The sequence below is a fragment of the Jaculus jaculus genome, chromosome 2 (genome assembly GCF_020740685.1).
Source record: "Jaculus jaculus isolate mJacJac1 chromosome 2, mJacJac1.mat.Y.cur, whole genome shotgun sequence".
Classification (NCBI taxonomy): domain Eukaryota; kingdom Metazoa; phylum Chordata; class Mammalia; order Rodentia; family Dipodidae; genus Jaculus; species Jaculus jaculus.
In genome coordinates, this window is record NC_059103.1 from 53637195 (window position 1) to 53664258 (window position 27064).

The 27064-nt window shown below is 38.2% G+C and overlaps 1 protein-coding gene across 3 annotated transcripts in view; it reads right to left on the reverse strand.

Annotated features, from left to right (window-relative positions):
* The window catches only part of Ercc6l2 (ERCC excision repair 6 like 2), a 114802-nt gene that overhangs the window by 81469 nt on the left and 6269 nt on the right, over positions 1 to 27064 (reverse strand). For 2 of the 3 annotated variants that reach the window (XM_045142786.1, XM_045142785.1), the window contains exons 3-4: positions 16031 to 16153; positions 11844 to 12037 (exon numbers count right to left, since the gene is read on the reverse strand). In XM_045142786.1, coding sequence (XP_044998721.1) covers positions 11844 to 12037; positions 16031 to 16153 — 317 coding nt within the window. The remainder of the gene's footprint in view (positions 1 to 11843; positions 12038 to 16030; positions 16154 to 27064) is intronic. The other variant, XM_045142784.1, reaches the window with a different exon arrangement.

A 27064-nucleotide genomic window follows, 5' to 3' on the forward strand; every position in this document is an offset into this window, starting at 1 on the left:
TTGTTTTGTGTCTTTTCCTACATCAGGGGACTGTGGAAAGGTCTGCTCCTGTGATGTGTTTTGTCATAGATTAGTGATCATAAGGAAAACCTAGACTGTAGGCAGAAATCCAAGCCCAGTGCAGTGGCTCCCTTCCCCTTGGGGGTAAGGTTTCACACAGTAAGCGCATGGCCACCCTCATTTTAAGATGCCTTTCTTGGGATCTGTTTTAAATCTTAATTTTGTTGAGATTCTCTTCTTCCTTTTGAAAAGTCCCCAAATCTTGTTTGCTGTACCTTGCAGCACTAAAGAGTTTCTTCCTTTTTCATAATGGGCCACTCACACAGGTGGAAACATGAAACAGTTGGTTTTAGTGTGTCTATAACTTTGCCATATAGCAAACTAATTTTTATGTTTTCATCCTAAGTCTCAAATCATGTGATTAATAATTTGCCTGTTTATTTATGACCTGATTGTGACTCTTTATTAATAAAAGCTAATGGAAAAGGATCCTTTGTGAAGCTGACTAGACCTACACTTATTTTCCCCACAGTGTATGAAGTATTGTACAAGAGTATTAAAGATGTGTAATATTTTATTGATAAATCTATCCTTTAAAAGGAAAAAAAAAAGAAATAAACTGGAAATATAAAAGAAAACTTAGGGAAAATTTTAATCAAAGCACCAACAAAACATGTTATTATTACATATATCTAACTGTACAACATCTTTTACAGCAGTATGCTGGTTAAAACTCTAAGATCTGGATTTAGATGGTCAGTGCTTAAATCTAATGTCCTTTTCCAAATTACTTAGCAACTTCTTCATACCTCAGATTACTGTCTTATGCTAACATTTAGAAAATAGTAAAATGTAAGCTTATCAACATGTAAAAGGGTAAAATCACATCTAAGACCTGGCAAAATTCAACTTTACAAACAGTACAATGTGTTAGGTATAATTATCCAAAGAAAAGTTAAACACTGTCAGATTGAATATAAAAAAGAAACATTCAACTATATTCTAAGTATAAAGAGATTCATTTCAAATATAAAGTATTGCTTTGAAATAAAAATAGAAAATCATAACACACAATAAGCATAAGAAGACTCCTGGCAAGATAGGAAACATCAGAAATTAAAAGGGGTGCTGGGCATACTTCTTGCCATAGCAGCTGGCAGAAAGCATCAAGAGAGTGAGCTTACCTAGCTCTGATGAGCTGAGGACATAAACCTCAAGGCCCACCTCTAGTGACACACCGCCTCCAGCAAGGTTCCACCTCCCAAACTGCCACAAGCTGGGGACCAAGCATTCAAAATACATAAGTTTATAGGGAATACCTTATCTAAACCACCACAGGGGCTTTTTAAAATGCAAAGATTAATTTACTAGGAAAAAATACAATTGGAAATGCATATGCACCTAAAAAATAGTTTCAAGATATCTGAAGAGAAAGAAGCAGAAGTGAAGGGAGACATAAATGGCCAGAGACACCATCTCTCCTCTCACAAACTACAAACCAGTCCAAAAGAAAGTCAGTAAGCATACAAACAATGCGTTCACCAACCTGGTCTTATTGATATTTAGAGAGCATATCTAACAACTGTAGAAGAACATTTTATTCAGGTGTACAGGGATCAGAAAATGCAAATTATATCAAAATAGCAGGTGAATATATACTCATTAAAATACTAACAAGGGAAAGATTGGCAATTCCAATACTGGTGAGGTTATGAAGCAACTGAACTCTCATATACCCCCAGTTAGATTGAGATGGTATAATCATTCTGAAAGATGGTCTGGAGTTTCTTCTAACTTAAACCTTCACTTACCCTGAAACTTAGAAATTCTACTCCCAGTTATTTACCCAAGAGAAATGAAAACTCAAGTCTAAAGAAAAAAAGATTATGGAAACATATTCCTTGAAATTTTATTTATTAAGATCCCAAACCAGTAAACAATCAAATACCTATTCTTAACTGAACAGGTAATAAAATGTAGCATTACTCATAGAGTACAATTCAACATTTAAAAAGATCGCTGAGATACTTGGTGGCATAGATGACTCTCACAAACATGTCAGCAAAAATGCCAGACACAAGTGAAGAATATTTTGTGACTTCACAGCCTATATATGATACTCTGGCACAGGTTCAAATAATCTATAGTGATAGACCTGAGATATGTGCTTTTTTATGGTGCATGTAGGAGCAGAGCTGACCATGAAGAAAAGGAAAATCTAGGGATAATATAAGTGTTTGAGGTACCTTATTAGAGAGGGAGGTTGAGCTCAAGTATCCAGTCTTCAAAATCAGTAAACTTATAGCCCCTGAGGCAAACCCAAGAAGCATGTCACCAGTTCTGCATGACAAACAGACTTAAGAATAGTTTCATATTTTTAAGAGTTGTGAAAAAAATTTAAGGAAGAATATCACCAAGTCTTCACAAATAAAGTTTGCCAAATCCTGGCCAAGACTGGTCAGACTATCCAGTTACTCTCTGGTATCTGCAAGGGCTGTTCCAAAGGCTAAAACCCATGGAGTCAAGTACATTAAGTGAAAGGTTATATTTTCATATAACACACAGACATCCTCCTGTATTCTTTAAATGATCTCTAGATCACTTGTACCTAACACAACAGGAGTGATAAATAAGTATTATATTGAATTGTTTAGGAAGTAATGACAAGTTCAGTATAGGTACCTTAAAAAAATACAAATGTTTTTGATCTACAGTTGGTAGAATTCCAGATGTGGGACTTGTGGATATGGAAGACTGACTACACTTATAATCAGTATTAACTGTTGTACAGAAATTAAAGCTCATTAAAGTTGATTCTAATAAAACTTTCCAGCTGGGTTTGAGCAGTTAATTTTGGCAAAAATGGGATTTAATTCATCCTGTCATTTTCCAGATGAACTGATTTACCCAAAGCCAAATAGTTAATTAGTGACTTTTTAAAAAACTTTTTTTGTTATTGCTGTTTTGAGCAAGGATTCTGATATCCTGCCCCAGGCTGGCATCTAATTCACAATCAGCCTCCAGTGTAGTGAGACTTCAGGCATGGGCCACCTTACCTGCTTACTTTTTCACTCTTTAGTATATTTTGTGCTTATAGCTCCTGGTGTTGATCACTTTTATCTCAAGCCAAAGTATCTTTATGCTAACCTGAAAGCCTTATTTTTATAAATAACTTGGTTTTCTGTCAATCACTCTTTTACTGACTATAATTCAAACTGTTACTGTAATATTTTAATATTTAAGAGACTTTCTGGTAGAATCATTTCATTATAGAATCATGTCATCTGATAACAGGGATAATTTCCTTTCTCCATTTCCTGTTTTTATCCCTTTTTTACCTTTCTCTTACTGCTCTAGACTTCAAGAACTATACTAAGAGTGGAAATAGTGAGGATCCTGTCTGATTCAATTTAAGAGAAAATGTTTTCAAATTCTTCCCATTCAGTACATGTTGGCTATAGGGTTTGTCATGTATCGCCTTTATTATTTTAAGTATGTTGCCAATTTCTCCAGAATTTCCATCAGAAAGGCATGTTGAACTTTATCCAGTACTTTTTCTGCATTTATTGAGATGATCATAAGCTATGAAATGGATAAGATAGCAAAGGAAGAAATAAAATTATCCTTATTCTCAGACATGATTCTATACTTAAATAACCTTGCAGATTCTAGTAGAAAACTCCTAGATTTAATAAGCACTCCCAGCAAAATTTCAGGATATAAAATCAGTACACAGAAATCAGTAGCTTTGATGAGCAGGAGCCACCCTGGATGAATACCAGCGCCGCTGTGATGAGCCCCAATATTGTCAAAGCATGTGTTGATGAGATCCTAGGAGGAGAGGACTACAGCCAGAACATCAACCAGTGGACTGCAAACAGTGGAGCAATCCCTAGCACATTTGGTTAAATTGGGGAAAGCTTTTACACTGTGACTTGTGCTGTGGTTCAAAAAAGTGCATATGGCTTTCACACAATCAGCTCATGCTTTTGGGATACCACATCTGATGGAACCTGTACCGTAAGATGGGAGAACTGAACCATGAACTGCATTGTTAATGTTTTTGTCATTGCAACTGTTCTGTAACCAACTAAACATGCTGGACTAAAGCCACTGACTTAGGAGTTTGTGAGTGTGATCTTTCTCAATAGAGTTAAAAGCTACTTATTAATGTCCTTGATGGCAAGTGTGCAATATGCTTCAAAGCTATCAAGAAAAACTAAGTATTATAAGCAAATAGTCTAATAGTAAATTTGTAGATTATCTGATATTCTATATAGCATCAGCTAAATAGGTAAACTGAATATTATAAAACATAAATTTTGAATATGGTTGTTATAGAATATAATCATATATTTATATAAGCCTTTCACTAATATTATTATGTACCAAAGGATAAAAGGAAAATCATTCTGACAATAAAGTTAACTTTAAACTAGAAAGTGTCACAGGAATAAATATATGGAAAAAGCTACAAAGATAAATGTAGAGAAAATGTTACTAGCTAATATCGCTTTGGTGTTTTTCTTAAAATCTTTCCCTTCATTTAGAATGAAATACTTAACAGAAAGTAATTTTGCTCTTCTTTCCTCTATCAACTAATGTTGTACTAGCAACCATGAGTAACCAGCTTAGTTTTACTGAGTACCAGTAAATCCATTTAAAAATATTTTTCAATTTATTGGATTTATACTTGAAGTGAAATCCAATGACTCAAATTTCTGAGTTAACAAAATTAGTTTAAGCATGTGATGAACAGTGTATAAGTGAGACAACTGCCTTAAAGTCCACTACTCCATGAAAGACAAAAAACACTTACTGAATGCCTGTTATGATCATATTTCTCTGCTAAGCATTATAGCTAGTACTATGCTGTTCAAATGCTAATCTCACTTTGGCAGGTGTTCAGTTGAAAGCTTAACATTTATGTTTATGAAGAGGGAAAAAAAAGCTGATCTACAAAGAAAGCAAAGAGTGAATCTAGACAGCTATGCAGAACTAAACAAATGAAAAGCACTCATTGATGACTGAATTAGATATAGTTTTAAGAGTTGTTCCTAACAAACTAACAATGCATAAAACATGCAACTCTTAGTTAAAGGCCTTATTAGTATACTGTCTTAGCTACACAAGTAGTAAATTTTATAATTGCTTTGGTTACAATCATGTGCAAAAATTTAAAATTCTTACCTAGGGTTCAAACTGACTGGAGTCAAGTATAAATAAAAAGTGTACAATCATTAGCATGTCATTTAATATCTCAAGGCACATAGAATATAGTTAAATTTATTAATAAAGACAATAAAAGATAAAAATTAGGGTACACAGCTTGACACCAAATGTGAAGTCAATCTATTTTGCCTTGCAAACAAAATCAATTTTGCATATTTCCATTAATACCAATCCATGTAGAGACTGGAATTATGATTAATTGGATTTTTAGGAAAAAGAAAAAAATTAGCACGAGTACTGACAATACGAAGGCAGGATTCTTGCATGAATACTATGCATATGGCTGATATTTGGCTGAATAAATGTAATTGCTCAGTGTTTAAGATGAAGTTCATGAAAATGCAAGAAGAAAGTTTAATGTGGTTATCTATATTTTTGGCACATCAAAAATCCTTGTGTTATTTTATGCTGTTGGCTCTTGTGCCCCTGGAGGTTATAATAGTGACCAAACTATCTGTACAGTTAAGGCTTATTTTTCATTATTGTTGTTGAAAGCTCAAAAGAAAATCTAATCATACCTCATGAGTTTGCTATCTGCTCTGTTTCTAGTTAAAATACAACAAAGATGCTCTGTGCTGTAAAAAAAAAAAAAAAAATCAGCAGCTTTAAAATATTCAAATAAACAACTTGGTGAGAAAGAAATCGAGAAAATATCCCATTCACAGTAGCTCTCAAAAAATAAGGTATCACCAAGTGTGGTGGTATACACCTTTAATCCCAGCACTCAAGAGGCAGAGGAAGGAGGATCACTGTGAGTTCAAGGCCAGCCTGAGACTATACAGAGAATTCCATGTTATCCTGGGCTAAAGTGAGACCCTATTCCAAAAATAAACAAAGAAAGGAAGAAAAGAAGAAAGAATTCATGAACCTAAGAATAAGCCTTCTTACCAAGGATGTGAAAAACCTCTACAAAGAAAACTTTAAGATATTGAAAAAAAAAAAGATGCAAGACATTAGAGACACCATCTAGCCTTCTGTATTGCTATATTGTATGGCTGTATTGCCAAAAACAACCTACAGATTCAATGCAATTCCTATCATAGTTCCAATGATATTCTTCTCACAACTAGAAAAACTAACCCAACAATCCATATAGAAAGACAAAAGGCCATACATAACCAAAGCAACCCTAAGCAGAAAAAACACTGCTGGTGGTCTCACAATCCCTGACCTAAAATGATACCATAAAGCCACAGTGACAAAAACAACATGATACTGGCACAAAAGCAAACAAACACACAGACCAATGGAGTGGGGCAAAGACCCAGGGAGTAAACCCACAGAGCTATGGTCACCTGATTTTCAATAAAAGTATCAAAAGCATATACTAGGGGTGGGGGAAAGCCTATTATTCAACAGCTAGTGCTGGTAAAACTAGCTCTTGACCAGCAGAAGAATAAAATTAGATCCATATCTCTCACTCTGTCAAAAGTCAAAATGAATCAAAGATCTTAATGTAAAAACAGAAATGCTGAAAATACTACAAGAAAACAGGCAATACACTAGCAGTTGTGGGTATATGGAAGAACTTTCTGAACAGGACTCCAATAGCACAGTAAACAGTCCAAAGAATCAAGAAATAGGACGACATGAGATTCACAAGTTTCTATGTAGCACAAGAATGCATGAGTAGAGTAAATGGAAAGCCTATACAATGGGAGAAAATCTTTGCCAGCTATTCTTCAGACAGGTGTTTCATAGCTACAATATCAAAAAGCAGTGCAAAAACTGAACAACCAAAGAAAATTCTCAAACTGTCAATCAATACATGAGCTAATAAAATAAACAACTCTTAAAAGAAAAAGCCCATAAACAGTCAACAAATATTTTTAAAAATGTTCAACATACTTAGCTGTCAGGGAAATACAAATTAAAACCACTTTAGATTTCATTTCACCCCAATCAGAATGGCTATCAAGAAACCTAATGACAATATATACTGGTGAGGTTATGGGAAAAGATAAAATTCTTTTTCACTGTTGGTGAGTGTATAAATGGTACAACCATTATATAAATCAGTGAGGATGTTTCTCAAAAAACTAAAAATCAAACTGCCATATGACCTAGCTACATGATTCCTGAGCACACAGCCAAAGGATTCTATTTCCTATGACAGATCTGTATTCACTGCCGCTCTATTTACAATAGATGAGAAATGGAGATGCACAAGGGGGCACACGCATCTGGAGGCCCTGGAGTGCCCATTCTCTCTTTGCCTCTTTCTCTCTGTCTGTCACTCTCAAACAAATAAATAAAAATAAACAACAAAAAAAGACAAAAGAAATGGAATCAACATGGATGTCTATCAACATGTGTGGCTATCAACTGATGATTGGATACTGAAAATGTGGCATTTATACACAATGGCATTTTATTCAGCTATGAAGAAAAATAAAATCATGAAACATGCAGGAAAAATGGATAGAACTAAACAATATTAATTATATTACATGAAGTAACCCACGCCCAGGAAAACAAAAATCACATGTTCTCATGTAGATCCTAACTTTTAATGTTTGTAGGTATGAAAATAAAGGAATCTGAGGGTGAATATAGGATATGAAATGAGATAGGAGACCAAGAGGGAAGAACAAGAGATGATGGGGTATGGGGGAACAGAAGACAATTTATATTAAAACAGAAAGGAGGCAATGGTGGAGTAAGGGGGGGGGCAGCTGTGGAGGCAAGGGGAAGGTAAGGGAAACAAAACACAAATTTTATTTGAAAAACACCACAATGAAAACTAGTTCTTTTTGTATTGTTTCAAGGTAGGGTCTCACGCTAGCCTACGCTGACCTGGAACTCACTCTATAGTGCCAGAGTGGTTGTGAACTAACAGCAATTCTTCTACATCTGTCTCTGAAGTAGTAGGATTAAAAGTGTGTGCCACTGTGGTGGTTTGAACAGAATAGATGGCCCCCAATATATTCAGTTGTTTATTTGTTTGTAGTTTACATTCTATAGCCACCTGACTGGAGGCAATGTCACTGGGTGGACCTTTAGGTGTGGTGGTAGGTTTCAGATTTCAATCTAAAGATATACAAAGTGTGCTGTGCTATGGCTTTTGACCTTTTGGCTTGTACTTCTCTCTCTCTGCCTGATCCAGTAAAGGCAGGCCAGCTTCTTCTGCAATTTATGGAACTTCCCCTGGATCTGTAAGCTTCAATAAATACAACTTCCTCCATAACTGTGCCCGGTCTGAAAGTTCGTCTCAGCGAACCTGAAGCTGTCTGCTACAGAATTTGGTACTGGGAGTGGGGTGAGATGAGCCTGACCATGTGGATGTTGATCTTTTGGAACCTTTGTTGTGGAGGAATAGGCATGGACTTGGTGCTTGCAACTAAGATGTCTTCTGGAGTGGTAAGCCAAGTTTTATGGACCATTCTGATGAGAGTCTGAGAATGCTAAGTACAGATAGCATTGAACTTTGAGGCTTGGCTTATGAGCTTTTTAAGGGGAAGGAAAGACTGCAGAGGACTTTGTTGGAACTGGGCTACTGGCATAAGGCCTGGCTATGTCCTGCTGCCCAGGACCAGAGAGTTTGATCAAGGTTAAATTTGTAATGGACTGATGTGCTTGGCTAGAGATATTGGACTGAGAGATTTACGATTTTAAGATGGAAAAACCTCAAACAAGTTAAAATTACAGGCACTGAGAGTGGTTTTGGGTTACTAAATCTGCTACTGTCAAACACATTAGCAATCTTAAAGGAAAATGATCCAATTGCTTTACCATGGAAAGGATGCCTGAGGAAAGGCTATCATAAAAATACAAACACTTTTGGAGAAGAAACCTTCTTTTCAAGGTTAAGATTTATTTTGTCTCTGAATTAAGAATATGGCTGTGTTCTGCACACCTGGTATTGGTTTCAAAAGCATAAAAAATGCGAGGAGTAATCGTGAAATACACATGCTTCCAGGAGCTGCTGCTGAGATGTGGCATGAGGTAGGGCCTGATGCCCTGATAGGCTAAAGGAGCCTTTAAAAAAGTCAGGAGTGGTCATAAACTGCACATGGTTCCAGGAGCTGCTGCTGAGATGCGACATGAAGCAGGGCATGATGCCCTGATAAGCTAAAAGAGCCTTTGGAAGATGGGCCGTAGTTTACATGATGACCTCAAGAAGTTTTGGATATACCAGGACTGTGCAAGGGCTTCCATAGAGTGTACTGTTGGCCTAAGATGGAAGTGTTCTCTGTCTACTCTGCCCAGTTGGAGGGGCAGAATTGGAAAATCTGGAGACTGTCAGTCTCTGGTTATGTTGAACTTAAACTGCAGAAGTTTGATGTTTGTTTGATGGTGGTTGAGTTTGCATTGTTTTAGTCTCTCCTTGCTATGCCTTATACCAGTTAAAAATGTTTACTCTGTGCCTTTATATGTTAGAATTGTTTAACTTGTTTGATTTTACAGGTCTTACTATCTTAAATTGGTCAAGGCTGTGGGGTCCTTTGAAATTAAACTGAGTACAATTTACAATGTGTAATGGTTATAAATGTATTGGGGGCCAGGGGTGGAATGCGGTGGTTTGAATAGAATAGATGGCCCCCCAATATATTCAGTTGTTTATTTGTTTGTAGTTTACATTCTGCAGCCACCTGACTGGAGGCAGTGTCACTGGGTGGAACTTTAGGTGTGGTGGTAGGTTTCATATTTCAATCTAAAGATATACAAAGTGTGCTGTGCTGTGGCTTTTGACCTTTGGGCTTGTACTTCTCTCTCTCCCCGCCTGATCCTGTGAAGGCAGGCCAGCTTCTTCTACTATTTATAGAACTTCCCCCCTGGATCTGTAAGCTTCAATAAATATCCCTTCCTCCATAACTATGCCTGGTCTGGAAGTTCATCTCAGCAAACCTGAAGCTGTCTGCTACATCCACCATGCCCGGCCAATCTAGTTCTTTGTATACTAATAAAAAGACTTTAGATACATTTTCTACTGCCACACTAGGAGTAAAGTACATCTCTACAGGAGAAGTCTAAGCTAGCAGCAGACTGAAGTTAATGAATTTACTAAGACCCAAGCTGCTGCTGGCACACCCATGAAGAGCTGGGACCTGACTCCCATGACCCCTTGACCACACTATTGAAAAAGCCTTGTTTATTTGCTAGGAACATGCTACAGACTAGATGGCTTAAACAACAAACTTATTTTTTCACCATTGTGGAAGATGTAAGCACGGTGGGGTTCCTCCTGAGCCCTCTTCTCCTTGGCTCACAGATGGCTGTTTTCTTGCTGTTCTCTCATTTCCTTTCCACTGTGTGTGCATTTTTCTTATCAGGACACCAGTCATGGGGGCTTACAGCCCCACCCAAGCAGCTTGATTTTTACTTAATTGTATCTTTAAAGGTGTTTCCTTAAACTGAGTACATTCTGAGGTCCTGGGCTTGGGATCTGTACATATGAATAAGAAGTGGGGTACATTCTAGCTTGGAATAAACCTCAAATTGGTTTTCCTCCAACAATTTGGCTCTCATCCATCTATTTACACACATAACAGCCAAGGTATTTATAAAAATGCAAATCTGAGCAGTTTTAGCACCTCTGTAACTTGTTAAAAGTACTTCACAGGCACTCTACAGGTCTAAGGATATGGACCAAAATCCTATAAGTGTCTTTCAATATTCTTTATGAGTCGTTCCCTGCACACCTTGGATTGACTTCTAGCCATTTTCCTTCCTATACTCCACAGTAGCTCTCAGCATGTAGAATGTGTGTATGCATGTATGTACCCTGCCACTCTACATTTACAATATATCCTCAGAACTAAAACCATTCATGCAAATCTCTGTTGTGGCTCAGAGGTACCATGTACACAAGACATTGAACATGAGACTTAAGACATGTTTTATTCTTTAGCATGCATGGTCTGGGTGTCCCACACTGAGTTTAAGAAATAGAATAAAAGACAATTGCCCACAAACCCCCCACCCAGCTGAGCCTGCCTACTTTTCTGAGTCCTAGTTGAGAAAGCAAAGCTCTTCTTTTTTCCACTTTGTTCTTTCACTTCTTTAGATGTTGGTTGAAATCCTAAGTATGTTTGCCCTGACAATTTGGGGGTTTCTCCACCTTTTTCTCAATGTATCTCCTTTGCCATACTGAGAAAGAATGGAACAAGAAAGGGAGGGGAGAAGAAATAGGGAAAGACAGAAGAGACAGGAAGAAAAAAGGATAAGAAATAGTTGGAAACCTGAAGCAGGTTTCCCTTTTCAGAGATAATAGGTTATTATGAACTATACATTTCAGTAAAATGAGAATGAAATCAAGCTAAAGAAGCTTCAGGGGGGCTGGAGAGATGGCTTAGCGGTTAAGCGCTCGCCTGTGAAGCCTAAGGACCCCGGTTTGAGGCTCGGTTCCCCAGGTCCCATGTTAGCCAGATGCACAAGGGGGCACACGCGTCTGGAGTTCGTTTGCAGAGGCTGGAAGCCCTGGCGCGCCCATTCTCTCTCTCTCCCTCTATCTGTCTTTCTCTCTGTCTCTGTCACTCTCAAATAAATAAATAAAATATTTAAAAAAAAAAAAGACGCTTCAGGGTTTTTCTTTAATCACAATACAAGAAGGTCAACTATCATCCATGTAAGGACAGTATTAATCCTACAAGTCCTGTGGTTTTAGTTACCTGTTAAGTTCATGCAGACATAGACGCAGTGTCTCGTAGGTTGTCAGAACAATTTCACATTTCCTCTGCTTTAGTCGAATCAGGCCATTGTCTTTCTTGTTACCATGTAAAATAATGACTTTGAAATATCCCCAGGTTTCCAATTCATCCTTCCAGTTGTAGAGGACAGAAAGAGGAGCGACTATTAAAAACATCTAAAAATAAGAAGAAAAACATTTTTTGTGCATATGTGGGTGTGTGTGCAAGTGCACATGTGCCACAGTGCATGCATGAAGGTCAAAAAGATGCTGGCCCTTGCTTTCCACCTCATTTGGAGCAAGGTTCTCACGGTTGTATTCACCTATATTCTCTTGTCTCCCACCTTTTTACTATAGGAACAGTGAGATTAAAGTCATGTTACAGTGTTTGGCTCTCCCTGTGTTTGGGATCTTAACTCAGGCACTCACATTTGTATGGCAAGCACTTTATCCCCAGCCATCTCTCTAGCACCAAATGAATGATTTAAAAAAAAAATGTGCACACCTTTAATCCCAGCACTTGGGAGGAAGAGGTAGGAGGAGGATCACCGACAGTTCAAGGTCACCCTGAGACTACATAGTGAATTCCAGGTCAGTCTGAGCTACGGTGAGACCCTACCTTGAAAAACCAAAAACAAAACAAAACAAAAAAAAAAAAACAGAAAGAAAGAAGGAACCCCAATGTGAAATCCAGAGTATCAATGTATCAATAGTTCCAAAATATCTAGAGTTCTATTATTTTATTTTGATGCTATAGTTGACAACACTGACAAATGACTCAGCTGTTATGTGGACACAGAAACATGCTTTTGGCCTCAAACATATTTTTGCTTAGTCAGCCTTTTATGACAGAACAGGTAATCTTGTCCAAAGGAACAGCTAGTTTCCACCTATTCCCAAAAGCAAGAACAGAGAGAAGTAACTTGCCAAAAGAGAGAGCAGAGTAAAATTAGGATCCCAATAACAAATTCCAGAGCCAAGTGGGTACTGTACGTACGATAATCAACCAGGGCAGGCTCCTGGTACTCCTTCTCATTTTCCTAGTCCATTTTTCTCACGGTAGATTGAAATAAACCTTTCCTTCTAAAAAGTGTATCTCACGCATTTTCATCACAGTGACACGAAGCCCACTAATGTAGCTTCTAACAAAACAGTTCTTGTTAAGATCACTGCTCTATTTCTTTAATTTTTATGGCAAAGCTTTGGAGTTTCATTGACCTTTCCTTTTAAACCCAAAAATATTATTCTCATCAACTATTTAATTTTTTAATGTTTTTATTTCTCACTATACCAGAGTCCCATCTTGCTGTACTTAAAAGGGTCATCAGTTTCTTTTTCCTAAATTTTTATTTGTCCTACTTGAAAGAGATGGAACGAACATGTTGTAAATGTTCAGACAATAAAAAATAATATACTGCTTTATATCCTGTTATCCTTCAGTGAAATGTTTCATCCAGGCAATTTATCACTTATAAGAAATAAAAGCAAACAGCAAGACATTTCACCTGCCAGATGTAAACTCCTTTTCCCCACTCCATCAAGCACTTATGAGTATATTCATATACGTGGGTCATTTCTAGTGCTTAATCTTTGGAATTTATCCTGTGATTCTACTTTTCTCTGAATTTCAAATACTAAGTCAGGGCTTCAGTCTCACCATTAAAATTCCTTGTGATAAGCTAGAAAAATCTTTCTCCTCTCTTATGATTTTATTTTTTATTTTTATTTTCAAGGCAGGGCCTCACTCTAGCTCAAACTGACCTGGAATTCACTATGTAGTCTCAAGGTGGCCTCAAACTCACAGCAATTATGATGGTTTGATTCAGGTATCCCCCATAAACTTAGGTGTTCTGAATGCTAGTTCCCAGCTGATAACAATTTGGGAATTAAAGCCTCCTGGAGGTACTGTATTATTGGGGGCAGACTTATGGGCATTATAGCTAGCTGCTTCTTGCCAGTGTTTGGCACATTCTCCTGTTGCTACTGTCCACCTTATGTTGACCAGGAGGTGATGTCCACCCTCTGCTCATGTCATCGTTTTCCCCTGCCATTGTGGAGTTTCCCCTCAAGTCTGTAAAACAAAATAAACCCCTTTCTCCCCCACAAGCTGCTCTTGGCTGGGTGATTTCTGCCAGCAATGCACAACAGTGATCCTCCTACCTCTGCCTCCCAAGTGCTGGGATTAAAGATGTACACTACCACACCTGGCTCTATTATGAGTTTTGAGGCTGGGGCAATGGCTTGGTGGGTGAGGGTGCTTGTCATGCAAGCATGGGGACTTGAATTCAATCCTTAGCATACATGAAAAAAAAAAAGGTATGGTCATACATCTTGAGCAGGGCAGAGTTGGAAGATTCACTGGTCAGCCAGTCTGACTAAAACCAGCAGTTCCAGGTTCAGTGAGAGACTGTCTCAAGGAAACAAAGCCAAAGACCACTAGAGGACACCTGACATTCCATGAGACATGCTCTCCCAGCCCCCGCCCCCAAGTTCAGTTGAAGAAGATAGAATAACACCAGTATATTATGGCTAGGAGTTTAAATACCTATATGCATGCACATAAATACAAAGAATAAAGGACATACACTAATGCTAAGTGAGGCACTACTAGCATATGCTATCAAATGAATATCTTTTTCTCCCATTTTTGAAATAGTTATCTTAAAATATTGTTTTCTCATCTGTTTTCTTTCTCTTTTCTACCACTGTCACAACTGCAGATAGGAGAAATACAAGCTCAGGAGAGTCCATTAGAGCTAAAGAACTACTGAATCCCAGATGGAAAATAAAAAACCTTTTAAGAACTTAGGATTACATTGAATCTGACACTCACTATGCAGGAACTCTTGAAGAATAAGAGAATTTAGAGCTGATGAGATGGCTAAACAGGTAAGGCACTTGCCTGCAAAGCCTAATGACCCAGATTTCATTCCCTAATACCCACGGAAAGCCAGATGCACAAAGTGGCTCATGCATTTGGAGTTCTTTGCAGTGGCTGCTGTCCCTGGTATGCCCATTCTCTCTTCTCACTATCTCCCTCTGCTTGCAAAGAAATAAACAAATAATTTTTTTAAATATGAGAATTTAAATAGCAGTAATACCTCAAATTAATACTTATTAAAATTTTCCACAGAAATGGTCCCTAAGACAGACAAGACTGAACTTGGAATTCTCAGCAATCTTGTGTATAAGATCTATATAGAAACTAGGAAAGTGGTATAGCCAGTAAAGTGCTTTCCACACAAACTTGAAGAACTAAGCTTGGACTTCCAGCAGCCATGTAAATGTTGGGCATGCCGGCACACACTTGTACTCCCAGGACTTGGGAGGCAGAGGCAGGAAGCTCTTTGGGACAAGATGACTAGCTAGACTAACCAAATTGGTGGCTCCTGCATTAGAATGTGAAAAATGATTGAGAAAGACATCTGATATCAGGCTCTGACCTATACACATATTCACACACATAAGCCCACACCCATTTAAACACACAATCACACATATATACACATAAAAAGACTGTATAAGAGACTTAAAACTTGAAAGTAGCTTATTTATTAATAAAAATGATTGTCATAAAATCATTCCATCTCTATTCCTAGCCATTTTTTCCTAACATTTGTGAGGAAGAGGGTTAAATATGGATACAAATAGCATTCATTGTCATAGTTCAGAGGCAGAGACAAGCATAAACCCAGTCCTTCTAATTTCAAATTTCTTGTATAGGTAAAATTTCTGTCACATTTTAAAGATATAGTTAGTCCGCAAAGCAACTTTAAATACCAATGACACTGCTTTCGATTGTAACTGTCTCCTATTTATTCTTAACTAAAAATAGGGAGTGACTTCAATTAACTTCACATATAAACCCATGGAAGTTTAACAAACTAATAAAATTAAATCCTGCAAAAATAGTTAAGCAATTGTTTGAAAGCCCCAAAGCAGTTTAAGCTGAACTTGTATTTTGACATTCTGAGATACAACTTGATGTAACTAGCTGGTTAAAATGGCAATTCTTCAATAATTTGGGATTATAAAACAAATATCTTAGTGTCTTTGAACAAATCTTATGTTTTAAATTTTATAATATATTATGTGGTTTTAAAAGTTTCTATATATCTTTGCAACAGCAGCTTGCACTATTCATGAGTTGAATATTCCCAGATAATTTACCTTCTTGGGTGCAGAAGCAGGGGTTGCCTTCTTTATACTTCTCAGTAAAAACTCAGGCATGTTATTTTCAATATCTTCACGGGTTCCCTTTTTATGCAAAACTGCAGCCAGAAATGAAATAACCTGGATGCGGAGGAAAGAAAGGCTTTTGCAATCACTGTATGTCAAGGTACAGACATTTGACTGGTACTAGTCAACCCAACTAGTGGGTTCAACTAGTGGGTTTTCAACTCTATTTTTATTTATTTATTTGAGAGAGAAGAGGCAGATAGAGAGAATGGGCATGCCAGGGCCTCTAGCCACTGCAAAGAGACTCCAGATGCAAGTACCATCTTGTGCATCTGACTTTATGTGGGTCCTGGGAAACTGGACTTGGGTCTTTTGGCCTTGCAAGCAACCACCTTAAAACTGCTAAGCCATCTCTCCAGTCCAAAAAAATTATTTTTTTATTTCACCTGTTGGAATATAACCTTATTACTTGTTCTTATCTGTAGAAACTGTCTCTTCACAGCCTCTATTCAAATAAATTGTATACATTTTTCTTGTAGAAACTAAATTCCTCCAGGCGTGGTGGTGCACGCTTGTATTCCCAGCAGAGATAGGAGGATTGCTATGAGTTCAAGGCCACCGTGGGACTACATAGTGAATTCCAGGTTGGCTTAAGACTGCAGTGAAACTCTACCTCAAAAAAAAAAAAAGAAAAAAAGAAAGAAAGAAACTAAATTCCCTCAAGGGTGTAATACTTGGCTCATTAGTTTGTATACTATTTATTTATTTAATAACTATATGTAGAAAAACAGAATGCTATTTTAAGATAGACTAATATAATTTATCAATATACAATCATTCTGAATAACAGCTATTTCTCAAGAATTGAGAAGGACACAAAGCCAGGTGTGGTGGTGCATGCCTTTAATCCCAGCACTTGGGAGGCAGAGTTAGGAGGATCGCTGTGATTTCAAGGCCACCCTGAGATTGCACAGTGAATTCCAGGTCAGCCCTGATTTCAGTAAAACTCTACCTCAAAAAAAAAAAAGAAAGAAAAAATACATATAATCTCATACAATAAGCACAAGAAATATTAATATCAATTAGACATTGGTTTAAATTTTGGCTCTGGTTCTTGGGCAGTTGCATGAATTTGCACAAGGTAGTTAAACTCCCTGCATAGCTATAAAAATGGGAACTATTATATCAGCAGGGGTTTTAAAGACTTGGAGAGGGGAGTACATTTTATCCATATAGGAATAAAGAATTGATCATTACCTTAAAACAAATTATAGAAATAATAAAATCTGAAGAAAACAGACAAAAAAAATAGAAAAAAAGTATTTCTATTATATTTTGTTTGCTTGCTTGAAAAAAGATCTTACTCTAGCCCATGCTGGCCTGGAACTCACACTAGTTCAGGTAAGCTGCCCTGAAACTCGTGGAAATCTCCTACCACAGCCACCTAAATGTTGATATTATAGGTGTAAGCCACCCCACTCATAAGAAATAGATTTTGTTTTTGTTGTTGTTGTTTTTTTTTTTATTTATTTATTTATTTGAGAGCGACAGACAGAGAGAGAAAGACAGATAGAGGGAGAAGGAGAGAATGGGCGCGCCAGGGCTTCCAGCCTCTGCAAACGAACTCCAGACGCGTGTGCCCCCTTGTGCATCTGGCTAACGTGGGACCTGGGGAATTCAGCCTCGAACCGGGGTCCTTAGGCTTCACAGGCAAGCGCTTAACCTCTAAGCCATCTCTCCAGCCCGTTTGTTTTGTTTTTCAAGGTAGGGTCTCACTCTAGCTGAGGCTGACCTGGAATTCACTCTATATTCTCAGGGTGGCCTTGAAATCACAGCGATCCTCCTACCTCTGCCTCCCAAGTGCTGGGATTAAAGGCGTGCACCACCACGCCCGGATAAGAAATGGATTTTTAAAAAAGAAAATGTAGGGATGGGGTGATGGCTTAGTGGTTAAGGTGCTTGCCTGCAAAGCCAAAGGACCCAGGTTCAATTCCCCAGGATTCACATAAATCAGATACACAAGGTAGTGCATGCATCTGAAGTTTGTTTGCAATAGCTAGAGGCTCTGGTGTGCCCATTCTCTCTCTCTCTCAAATAAATTATATATATATATATATATATATATATATACACACACATACATACATATACATATACATACACATACACACACACACACATACATACATATATACACACATATATATACACATGGGTTTTTGTTTTTTTTTTTAATTAGGGTTTCACTCTAGCTCAAGCTGACCTGGAATTTACTATGTAATCTCAAGGTGGCCTCAAACTCATGGTGATCCTCCTACCTCTACCTCCCGAGTGCTGGGATTAAAAATGTGCGCCACCATGCCCGGCTAAAAATAAAATATTTTAAAAACTTAAATGCAGATACCTATGATCCTAATCCCAAATGACAAGAGAAAAAAATGGTAAAAACAAGTATTTCAGAAATAAAACTGACAATTTTCCCCAAAGTTTTTTAAAAAATCAAACCACAGATTCATTATATAATAACCTATGAACATCCCCCTCGACAAACAATCTAACAAGAATTCACAAACAGATGTTTCATAGAGTAAAATGTGACATGACAATAAGCTTAAAAGCTAGGCATAGTACCTCATATTGTTGTGAATCCCAGAGCTCAGGAGACTGAGGAAAGAGGATCATCGTGAGTTTGAAGCCATCCTGAGCTCAAATGAGACCCTAATTAAAAAAATTACACACATACATACATCTATGGCAGCTAGACAGAAAAAACAGACTACCTCAAAATAGCAATGATTGAATAAAAGAATAACAAAAACAATGGAGATGCTGTACAATAGAATATTTTCAAAGTGATAAGGAAATTGCAACTGAGAGATTTTTATACTCAAGAAGGTAAAGTGAAGATATATCAGGAAACCCAAAACAGCCAATTCCTCCATAAAAAGCCATACTAGAAGTTGGGGAAGTGGCTCAGTGGCTACAGGTGCTTGCTGGCAAAGCCTGCCAGCCAGGGTTCAACCCCTAATATACACATAAAGTCAAATGCACATAAACCATACTAAAGACAGTAACTGAAGGATGTTTCCAGGCACAAAGAAATGATGCCATGTTAGACAGAAGATGAAAGATAAATACAGGCAACAATTACAAGCAACAAACAGGGCAAATACAATGACAAGAAAGGTACACTGAAATCATGAAACAAAAATAAAAATGATTCCTTAGGATCAAACAGCAAGGATTAAAAGCCACATTTTATCTGAGTCAGAGGAAGCATAGAACAGGTGCAGCACCCTGAGGTTCTCGTGTGCTCCAGGAGACAAGCAACAGTGATCCATGTCAGATGTGGTAAGTCAAACATATCTCTGGTGGACTGAGGGTAACACTAGGGCAACAGTAATGAGCTGAGGAGAATAAGTTAACACTACACAATCTATTCAAAGAAGGACAAAGAAATCATGACTCAGAACAAGTAAAAAGGAAAGAGTAGTAGGCTTAAATCCAAATATATTAGAAAACACATCATATATAAACACAGTGAATGCTTTAAGTACAAGACAGAGATTGTCAGGCATAAAACAGATGTGCTATTTACTAGGAAAACATTTAAAACAAGGACTAAAGAAAGTTTTGATTAAAAAATGGGAAAAGGGGTTGGAGAGATGGCTTAGTGCTTAAGGCGCTTGCCTGTAAAGCCTAAGGACTCATTTTCGACTCCCCAGATCCCAACTAAGCCAGATGCTAAAGGTAACATACACGCAAGGTTGCACATGCGCACAAGCTGGCGCACGCATCTGGAGTTCAATTACAATGGCTGCAGGCCCTGGTGCACCCATTCTCACACTTTTTTTAAAATTTATTTTATTTATTTATTTGACATAAAAGGAGAGAGAGAGAAAGAATGGGTGCACAAGGGCCTCCAGCTAGTGCAAATGAACTCCAGACAAGTGCGCCCCCTTGTGAATCTGGCTAACGTGGGTCCTGAGTAATCGAACCTTGGTCCTTTGGCTTTGTAGGCAAATGCCTTAACCGCTAAGCCATCCCTCCAGCCCTCTCTCTCACTTTTAATTTTCTCTTATGTTCACTCTTGCTCTCACTTTCTCTCATAAAAAAAATACGGCAAGGAAGGAAGGAAGGAAGGAGGGAAGGAAGGAGGGAAAGAAGGAAGGAGGGAAGGAAGGAGGGAGGGAGGGAGAGAGGGAGGGAAGGAGGGAAGGAGGGAAGGAGGGAAGGACGGAAGGAAGGAAGGAAGGAAGGAAGGAAGGAAGGAAGGAAGGAAGGAAGGAAGGAAGGAAGGAAGGGCGAGTGAACAAGTGAAACTAACTATGCAAACAAAACAAATAAAAAATTGACATATTCAATTTTTAAAAAGACTACAAAGTAAAGAGATTACTAAATTAAAAGTGACATAAATTTAGTATTGATAAAATTAATTTACTTGGAAATTATTAAGAGTCTAAAGTGGTAAACAAAGTTTATTAAACGAAAAAGAGGCAAATTCCCAAGCAAAATGGATTTTAAAGTAGCTTGTCATGAATAATAAGGAAGACATAGGTTTGGACAACATGGTTAACAACTTGACCTAATGGGCACAGAACATCCCAAATTACTGCAAAGCGCATTTCAGGTATTCATGACATAGTGCTGACAAGCTAGGTGTGATAGTTAATCTTGGTTAAGTACAGAGAAATCTAGAAGACTTATGGGGTGTACCTGGGAGGGCATTTCCACCATGATCAGATCTTGAGGGGGCTAAACAGACCAATGGTTCAATCCATTGATTCTTTCAACATCTGAAGACCACTGGGCAGTGGTGGAACTGTGAGATGGTAGAGCCTAACTGGAGGAAGTGAGTCACTGGACACACCTTTGGAGTGTGTATCCTGGCTTGACCCCTTCCTGTTACTCGTCTTTGCTTCCTGACTACCATGAAACAAACAGCTTTACTTCATCATGCCTTTATCCATGTTATTTCTGGCTTGCAGAGCCTAAGAGCCATGAAGCCATCCAACCCAACCCATGAACTGACATAGCTGTTAACTGTGAGCCAAAATCACTCCTTCTTCCTATTTAATGTTTAATCTGTTTCAAGTGTGTGTGTGTGTGTGTGTGTGTGTGTTTGTGTGTATGAGCAGAGAGGAGAATAGGTATGCTGGGCCTATTGCCACTGCAAATGAACTCTAGACACATGCACACTTTGTGCATCTGGCTTTACATGCGTACTGGGGTAATGAAACTGAGCCCCTGGGCCTGGTACGAGCAGGTTTTTAAGTAAGAGCTTTCAACTACTGAGCCATCTCCCTAGTCCCAAATATATTATAACAGGCATAAATTACACAGAATATGTTCTTTATTGCAATGAAAGAATCTTGAAATAACAAAAATGCAAGCAAAAATATCTCTAATGTTTGAGAGAAGAAATATATTTCAAGGAGGAACAATGGAAATTAGAAGTACTTTGCTGGGTATGGTGGTGCACGCCTTTAATCCCAGCACTCAGGAGGCAGAGGTAGAAGGATTGCTGTGAGTTTGAGGCCACTGTGAGAATACATAGTGAATCTAGGGCAGCCAGGGTTAGAGCAAGATCCTAGCTCAAAAAAAAAAAAAAAAAAGTAATACTTTGAGTTGAATAATGAAGAATAATAATTACACACTAAACAAAACAGAGAAGCTATTGATCAGACACCTAAGAATTTCTCACAAAGTTACTTTAAAAATTTTTATGTATTAATTTATTTGAGAGAACAAGAGACAGAATGGATGGGCAAGAACCTCTAGCTGCTGTAAACAAACTCCAGACTCATGTACCATCTTCTGCATCTGGCTTATGTGGGTCCTTGAGAATCAAACCTGGGTCCTTTGGCTTCACATGCAAGTGCCTTAATTGCTAAGCCATCTCTCCAGCTCTCAAAAAGTTACTTTTAACAGCACTCGGGAGGCAGAGGTAGGAGGATCACCGTGAGTTCGAGGCCACCCTGAGACTACATAGTGAATTCCAGGTCATCCTGAGCCAGAGTGAGACCCTGCCTTGAAAAACAAAAACAAAAACAAAAACAAAAAAAAAAAGTTACTTTTAAAACAAAATTCAACATAGAAAAGTAGAAATAAAACAAGGGAAAAACCATATAACTAAAAGGCTCAACAAAATCAAATGATCATTCTTTGAAGATTCTGAAAAGCAAAATTGAACAGAAAAGAATAAAAGCAAAGAAAAATATGCCTACAGGACTGGAGAGATAGCTTAGCAGTTAAAGGGCTTGCCTGTGAAGCCAAAGGACCCAGGCTTAATCACCCAGGACCATGTAAGCCAGATGCACAAGGTGGCCCTTGCATCTGGAGTTTTGTTGGCAGTGGCTGAAGGCCCTGGAGCATCCATTCTCTCTCCATCTGCCTCTTTATCTCTTTCTCAAATAAAATAGTTTTTTTTAAAGTATGTCTATGATGTGGAACACTGTACCAGTAAGTGTGGAGAAAAGAAAAGGTACACACACACACACACTTAGTAAAGAAAATATGTCTATATTGTGGAATGTTGTGTCAGTCAGTGTGGGAGGACGGAAGAGGTATATATTCATACTCAGGAAAGAAAGAATGTCTAGGGGATGGAGAGATGGCTTAGCAGTTAAGGTGCTTGTCTGAGAAGCCACAGGACCAGGGTTCATTTCCCCAGGATCCATACAAGCCAGAAGCACAAGGTGGCACATGAATCTGTAATTCATTTGCAGTGGCCAGAGGCTGTGGAGTGCCCATTCACTCTGTCTATCTGCCTCTTTCTCTCTCTCTCAAATAAATATATTTTTTAAGTATGTCTAGATTGTGGAATACTGTGCCAGTGAGTGTAAAAAACAAAAGAGGTACACACTCACACTCAGGAAAGAAACATCAGATGTGGGACAGGCCCTTCACAATGATCACTAGGGGCCAGAGGATTTACTACCAAATTCTACCTAACGTGTCAGAAAAATTTAATGCAGCCCATCTTAATCTCTTTCAGGACTAATAAGAAAAAGTGTTCTAAATTATATTTAAGTTCAGCAAAATCTTGATAGGAAAACTTGACAAAAATATAATAATTCTTTTATTCCTATAGAACAAAACTCTTAAAATACAAGCAGAGATATTATAATAAAAAATCTTACCCAAATCTAGTTGAGTTTGATATATATATATATATATATATTAACCTTAGAAATTATGTTATTAGGTAGTATTAGCTTGGAGTCTTTTTAGACTTTATACCTGGCATTCCTGTTGCCTTAATATGAGATTAGGATGACCCATTACATTCCAAGAAACCTATTTTGTGAAGTGAGACACTATAGTACACTGTACAAGTTGGCAGTGTGTATTCTGTCACCAAGGCAACCACTACAAGTTCTGCTTGTCACTTTGCCTCTTGTGATGAAACACCTGAGATAAACAACCTAAAGGATGGTAATTTTAGCTTCAGCCCAGGAGTTTCAGTCTATGCCTGGCCCAGCTGCTTTGGGCCTGTGGTGAAGTGGCACATTAGGGCAAGGGGAGCATATCACAAAGAAGGCTACTCACTTCATTTTAGCCAGGAAACAAGAGAAGAAGGGGTGAGGTCTCAATAGCCCCTTCAAAAGCACATCCCAATGGTCTAACTGCCTCCCACCAGGCCCCACCTCCTATAGATCCCCCCAACTCCCAACAGTACCATCAGCTAGGGACCAAAGTTTCAAAACATGGCTTTGGGTGATATTGAAGATGCAAACGAGAACAGAAAAGGTGAATAAAAGAATTATCATGGGGACTGGAGAAATGGCTAAACAGTTAAGGCACTTGCCTGCAAAGCCAAAGGGCCCAGGTTTTATTTCCCAGGACCCATGTAAACCAGATGTGCAAGGTGACATGCATCTGGAGTTCATCTGCAGCAGCCAAAGGCCCTTGTGTGACCATTCTCTCTATCTGCCTCTTTCTCTCCTTCTCCCAAATAAATAAATAAAAATAATAAAATAAATGCATTTATTAAAAAAAGAATCACCACGGAATTCTAAAACAAATACCTATCAAACTCAAAAAGAAGAAGAGGGAACAGCAGACTCTTCAATGACAGAACAAAGAACAAAATGTCATGTGCAAATCCAAACATAGCAGGAATTACATTAAATGTAAATGGACTAAATAAATTACAAATAGGAGACTGTCAATCAAGACAAACATTAAATACAAAGTTTTGAAAAAAGCTTAGGAAAATAAAATATACAAGCAAGACTAATATACCAGAATAATACCTTAATATCAGATTTAAAAACCTTAATATTAGATAAAGCAATTTCAAACAGTGCCAGAAGTACAGGGTTATCTTGTAAAGATAAAGTACCCAATTGTTCAAGAAGACATAACATGATGGAGTAATGTAGTGGGGTGGGGGTTGAATATGATCAAAGTATGATATATAAATATCATAGTGAAACCCATTATTTTGTATGGTAATGAAAAATATTGATAAAGAAATCATTTCTAGTGCTCGCTTCGGCAGCATATATACTAAAAGAAATCATTTCTAAAGCATAAAACAAAAGCTGGACCCAGTAGTTTATACTCTTAACACCAGAATCAGGAGGCTGAAGTGGGAATGGGGCTAGCCTGGAGTATACAGTTCCAAAGGTGACAGGGTAAAAACGTGAGATTGGGAGGTCTTTTCAATAAAATCTAGATGATAAGAGGAAATATGGTGTATGTGTGGTGTGTACTTGATATATGCACATGTGTATACAGATGCGCACCCTATATGTATATGTGAGAAGGTCAGAGGAGAACATCAAGTTCCTTCTCTATTACTCTCCCACCTTATTTCTTTGAGATAGAATCTTGCACTGAACCTGGTGCTGACATTTTGGTCAGACTGGCTGTCCAGTGATTTCCTTGTCTCTGCTCCTCTTAGCACTGGGTTTATAGGCCAACATGGCCTGCCCAGCTTTTGTTACATGGTTGCTGGAGATTGAACTCAGGTCCTTTTTGTGTGTACAGTAGGCCATGCAGGGTGGAATTCTTTGTGAGCTCCCACATTTCAGAATATTTAAGAATGTTTGCCAAGGGACACTAACCTTTGAAATTTTCCATCACAATCAAAGGTTATCTGCAGTTGATAAAGATCAATGGAGCCCTCCAGATCACCATGTGTGGTTGTTAAGTTTTGTGTCAACTTGATCTGTTTAGGAATCCAGACATTACCCATAAGTATGTCTCTGAGTTTGCTTCCAGGGAGGATTGACTAAAGGAGGAATCCTTCCCCCAGGGTGAGCCCTTCCCCCAGAATGGGCAGCCCTGTGGGGGGTAGGGGGGAGCTTTATCTAAGGAAGCTTGGGAAATGAAAGGATCCCCCTCCTCCCACCTGGCTGCTTGCTGCTCCCTGCTTTCTAATGTGAAGACAAGACCAGGGTGGACTGAAGAGCAGCAGCTTTCCAGGAAGCCTCAAGGCCTTCAGTGCTGTATTGGGACTGCTGAAGCATCCAGCTTTGTGGACTGAGCAGCTACTGGGTTCGACTCTCAGGCCTGCAAACTGCTATTGTTGGACTGCCTGCCGTAACTAATCTGATAAATTCTCTTTTAATACAATTTATTCTATCAGTTCTGTTCCTCTAGAGAACCCTGACTAATAAACACCGTGTTTGGCTGATATTATGTAAAGCACTACTTCTATCAGATGAGAAGATAAGATGAGGTGCTACAGTTGTATACTAGATGTATAATATACTCAGTCTGGAAGAAGTGTCCTAGAAACATCTAGAGACTTCAAGAGAAAACACAAGGCAAGCTTCACTGTCCTGTCTTTGTGTATTTGAACACAAAATGACAACATGGTCAGTGGTTTGCCCAGAGGAATATAGCTTTTGGACAAAGACACAGAGCCTTATTCCCAAATACATTTATGTTAGACTTTTTTTTTTTTTTTTTTTACTAAATTTAAATGGATTTGTTGGGCTGGAGAGATAGCTTAGTGGTTAAGCGCTTGCCTGTGAAGCCTAAGGACCCCGGTTCAAGGCTCGATTTCCCCAGGATCCACATTAGCCAGAAGCACAAGGGGAGGCACACATCTGGAGTTCGTTTGCAGCGGCTGGAGACCCTGAAGCACCCATTCTCTCTCTATCTGCCTCTTTCTCTCTGTGTCTGTCTCTCTCAAATAAATAAATAAAAATAATACAAAAAAGTGGACTTGTTGGGCTGAAGAAGATGGCTTAGCAGTTAAGTGCTTGCCTATGAAGCCTAAGGACCCCAGTTCGAGGCTCGGTTCCCCAGGACCCACGTTAGCCATATGCACAAGGGGGCACATGTGTCTGGAGTTTGTGGGTGGAAGCCCTGGCGCGCCTATTCTCTCTCTCTGCGGCTTTCAAATAAATAAATAAATATTTAAAAAAATGGATTTGATACCATCTATGATTTGGTAGAAAATTATGCATCATTTCAAGGCAAGATAATATTTAGAAGCAAGTGCTAAAGACATTAAGAATAAAGGGACAACAAAATCTATACATTTAAGCACTGATGTGGAATTATGTAGCACAACCAACATTTTAGTCATGGTATATAGATTATTCAAAGTGTGTGTTTTCTTTAAAGTTTTTCTATTTTCTTTTTGTATTGTTAAACCGAACTTTCTGAAGCTTTCTAACATATGTTTATATTTGATGTATATATTAATATATCAGAGGATGAGTAATGTCTACAAATTATGAGCTTGGAAAATTATGAATATAATCATGAAATGGGTAAATTTATATCTTAAAGAATTGGGTCATATTTTTCATGCCACTGAAATTACGTTTCTTAAAAAATATTTTATTTATTTATTTATTTGACAGAGAGGGGGAGCAGAAGAAAGAGGTACAGGCAGATAGAAAAGACATAATGGGAATGCCGAGGTCTCTAGCCACTGCAAACAAACTCCAGATGCATGCACCACCTTGTGCATCTATCTGGCTTACCTGGGTACTGGGGCGTTTAACCTGGGTCCTTAGGCATCTCAGGCAAGCACTTTTAACTGTTAAGCTATCTCTC